Here is a 3,738-nt window from a genome sequence, read left to right on the forward strand (position 1 = left end):
TCAGAAAGTTCCTTCATCCACTAATGGAAAGAAGGTTATGTAATATATAAACCTCATCAGAAAGTACAATAAATTATACATACTTGTACAAAATGCAATGGCTCCTGGCATTAGATATTAATAAGCTTTTACATTTGGATATTGGTCCAATATTCATTGAAAATAACCATTTTAGGATTCAATTAATGCATTCAACACTATTTTTGTCTGCAAAATTAGTCTGCTCTGGAATATCATTGTATTATAAAGAATTTTCACTAAATAGCTATTTTAATGAAAAAGCCAGCACTTTGGGAAAAAGCTAATATATTCATATTAAATTTTAACTCATTTGAATAACTAATAAAAAATATATGTCTGATGTCTGATACTAATAAACAGGAATGAGGCACTGTGGTTTATCCCAACTCTAGCACTCCTTCCTGATTCCAGTAGTCATCGGAGCAGTCAGAAATCAAATCTTCTGGTATGCAAACATTCTAAATGCATCTGAAGTGAGTTCACTCAGGTTTCCTCAGCAGAAACCCCAAAATTACCTAAATAACTTCTTCCTTCCCCTCTTTCTTGCCTTGCAGTCCCTCTTTCTTGATGAAAATAATTACTACATCAGTGGTCACCTTGCTCCTCATTCTCCAGTGTTTATGGGTTATTATGACAACTTCCTCCCTCTGGTTTTAGCAGTACCATCTGACATCTATAATTTCTATTACTCCTTCTCTTTCTCCTTCTCCTCTCCATAGAAACATGCTCTCAAATAAGAGCAAAATTATGCTGTCCCCCGATCCTCTTATGTCTTGAACTGTTTTCCAATGGTTCTTGTATCCAAATTCAATGTAGGGAACTCTGTAAGCTTGTTACTAAGATCATGGCCAAGGACCAACAGCATCAGCATCACCTGAGAACTTACTAAAAATGCACAATCTCAGGCCTGCTGAATCAGAAAGTGCATTTTCAGTGACATCCCGCTGATCTATTCAGGGGTGGGACGTTGTCTTCTGTCTTGAGTGCACATGACATTAAATGTGTATTGCCAAATTACCTGTTCTAGATTTCCTACTATCCATTATTCTTGTGGCAATATTCAAAAAAGAAACTTTCTTTTTAAATGTAACCTGAATGGAAAGAGAAACAAAACAGTCAATACATAATATACATTTCATAGGCTATGCAATAAATAATTCAAAATATAAATGAAAGAGTAACTACCTTCCAGGCCGATTGTTCCTGAGGAGACACTGAAAAGTAAAAGAAATATATAATCCATCATATGTAAATATGATAAAGTTCTCCATACATTCATGCAGTGTTAGCATCAAGCTGTATCCTCCTGCCTGTACTAGTGTAGGATTTGATGTTTTATAGTTTGTGTCTTTGGGACAAGAACATGAGGAAATACACTGAAGAAAATAGGAATACACGCTTCCAGAAAATATACAGTCAGAAATTACAAAGAGGTATTATGCGTCATGTGTGTATTACTGAAATAAAGAGTGTCAATATCAATGTGGATATGCCAGATGATGAAAAGAAATGTGATCTAAAATCAGAGGAGCACCTCATACACCCAGGAATCAATGTCAAAGAAGGTACTAAATGCTACTGCATGTTTTTCATGCAAGACATCAGAAGGATTTATACCATTATACTGCAAGTATTCATCATGCTCTTTAACTTGCCTGGTAATTGAGCAGGTACACAATGACAAAGACACTTAATAGAATGTACACTTCACAAGTCCTCAGTGGAAGTGTCCCAGCTTCATCAGCTTGGATATAGGTTTGGATAATCCTGTATATAATATTCTTTATTTCTCAAACCCATGTGGTGTAATAATGTGCCTACATTTGTTGTGTCCTCTAGTTTAGGCTACAGAAAGGTTCTTCATCCACTCGCGGCAACAAAGTATAATACATAAACCTTATCAAAAAGTATAATAAATGATCAAATTTGACATACTTATACAAAATAAAGTTGCTACAAGCATTAGATATGAATAACCTTTTACATTTGGAAATCACTCCAATATTCATTGAAAATAAGAATTTTAAAAGTCAATTAATGAATTCACCATTATTTTTCTTTCTAAAATAGTCTGGTTTAAAATATCATGTTATTCTCTAAAGCATTTTCATTAAATTGCTATTTTTATCCAAAAGTTAGCTAATTGAAAAGCAAAGCCAATATATGCATATTCATGTTTATCTCATTTGAATAACTAATAACAACAAAACGTGTATCTCTGATGCCCCAACAGTAACAAAGAGGAGTAACGAGTCACTGTGGTTTATCCCAATTCTAGGACTCCTTCCTGCTTCCACTGGTTCCTAAAGCAGCCAAAATCAAAGCTTCTTTTAGGAAAATGTTCTAATATGCAACTGAACTCAGTTTCCTAAGAAGAAACCCCAAAATTACATAAATAACTTCTTATTTTCCCTCCTTCCTGCCTGACAATCCTCTTCCTTGAGGAAAGTCATTGCTACATCAGTGGTCTCCTTAGTTCTCGTTCTGCAGCGTTTAAGGTTATTACAATCATTTCTCCATCTGTTTTTAGCAATACAATGTGACGTCTGTAAAATCTATACCTCATCTCTTTCTCCTTCCACCCTTGGTGAAAACAGGCTGCAGAAATAAAGCAAAATTATGCTGTCCCCGGACTCCTTATGTCTTTAATGGCTCTCCAACCTTTCTACTTCCCAATTTCAATGTGGGGAAGTCTATAATCTTACTGCAAAGATCATGTCGAAGACCAGCAGCATCAGTGTCACCCGAGAACTTATTACAAATGAAGAATCTCAGGCCTGCTGAATCAGAATGTGCAGCTTCGATGAGCCCCCTGCCGATTTATTCGGGGAAGAGAAGTTCTTTTCTACCTGGACTGAACATGACATTAAATGTGTTTTGCAAAATTACCTGTTCCAGATTGTTGTCCATCCTTTATTTCTGTGACTATATTCCTCACAGAATCTTTCTCGTCACTCGTAGTCTGAATGGGATTTGAAATAAAATAATCAATACATGAAGTAGGTTTCATAGACTATACAGTTAATAGTTCAACATATAAATGAGACTTTAATTACCTCCTCAGCTGGTTGTTTCTGAGGAGACACTGAAAAGCAAAAGGGATACATAATCACTCATATGTAAATGTGATAAAGTTATCCATACATTCACGCAGTGTTAGCATCAACCTCTGTCCTCCTGCCTGTATTAGTGTAGGCTTTGATGGCTTCTACTTCGTGTCTGGCGACTAGAACATGACAGAAATACACTGAAAAAAGGGAATACAGGCTCCATGAAACATACCCTTACAATTTCAAACATGGTGTGATTTGTCATATGTCGAAATCTAAAATAAAACCATGTCAATATCAATGTGGATATGTCGAGTGATGAGGACAAATGTGATCTAAAATCAGAGGAGCAACTCATACACCTGAGAATCAATGTCAAAGCAGATTGTACATGATCCTGCATGTCTTTCATGCAAGGTATCAAAACGATTTACACTAGTGTACTACAAACATTCATCATGCTCTTTAACTTGCCTGATAACTGAGAAGGTACACAATTACAATGACACTTCAGTTGAATGTACACTTCACCTGTCTTCAGTGGAAGTATCCTAAATTGATCAGCTTGGATATATGGTTGGTGAATCCTTGTAGATAGTATTCATTATTTATCATACCCATGTGGTGTAATAATCTGCCTACATTTCTTGTATCCTCTAGTTTAGCC

General features: G+C 35.7%; 1 protein-coding gene across 1 annotated transcript; it reads right to left on the bottom strand.

The window, feature by feature from the left end:
* Window positions 1-560: 560 nt before the first annotated feature.
* Window positions 561-3,180, bottom strand: LOC116465527 (ankyrin repeat domain-containing protein 36B-like). The gene is made up of 4 exons (XM_032148562.2): window positions 3,078-3,180; window positions 2,911-2,983; window positions 1,207-1,235; window positions 561-1,112 (listed from the first exon to the last, which is right to left on the bottom strand). The coding sequence occupies exons 1-4, from the start codon at window positions 3,126-3,128 to the stop codon at window positions 1,017-1,019; spliced, it is 249 nt and encodes an 82-aa protein (XP_032004453.1). The 5' UTR covers window positions 3,129-3,180; the 3' UTR covers window positions 561-1,016.
* Between the last annotated feature and the right edge of the window lie 558 nt (window positions 3,181-3,738).

Source organism: Hylobates moloch, unplaced genomic scaffold (genome assembly GCF_009828535.3).
Source record: "Hylobates moloch isolate HMO894 unplaced genomic scaffold, HMol_V3 SCAFFOLD_5959, whole genome shotgun sequence".
Taxonomy (NCBI): domain Eukaryota; kingdom Metazoa; phylum Chordata; class Mammalia; order Primates; family Hylobatidae; genus Hylobates; species Hylobates moloch.

Coding starts and splice junctions, on each gene's coding strand:
- LOC116465527 (XM_032148562.2), bottom strand. CDS start 3,128: ATGTATCCCTTTTGCTTTTCAGTGTCTCCTCAGAAACAACCAGCTGAG. Junction 2,984..3,077: donor AGAAACAACCAGCTGAGGAG/GTAATTAAAGTC, acceptor AATCCCATTCAG/ACTACGAGTGACGAGAAAGA. Junction 1,236..2,910: donor TGGACAACAATCTGGAACAG/GTAATTTTGCAA, acceptor TTTACTTTTCAG/TGTCTCCTCAGGAACAATCG.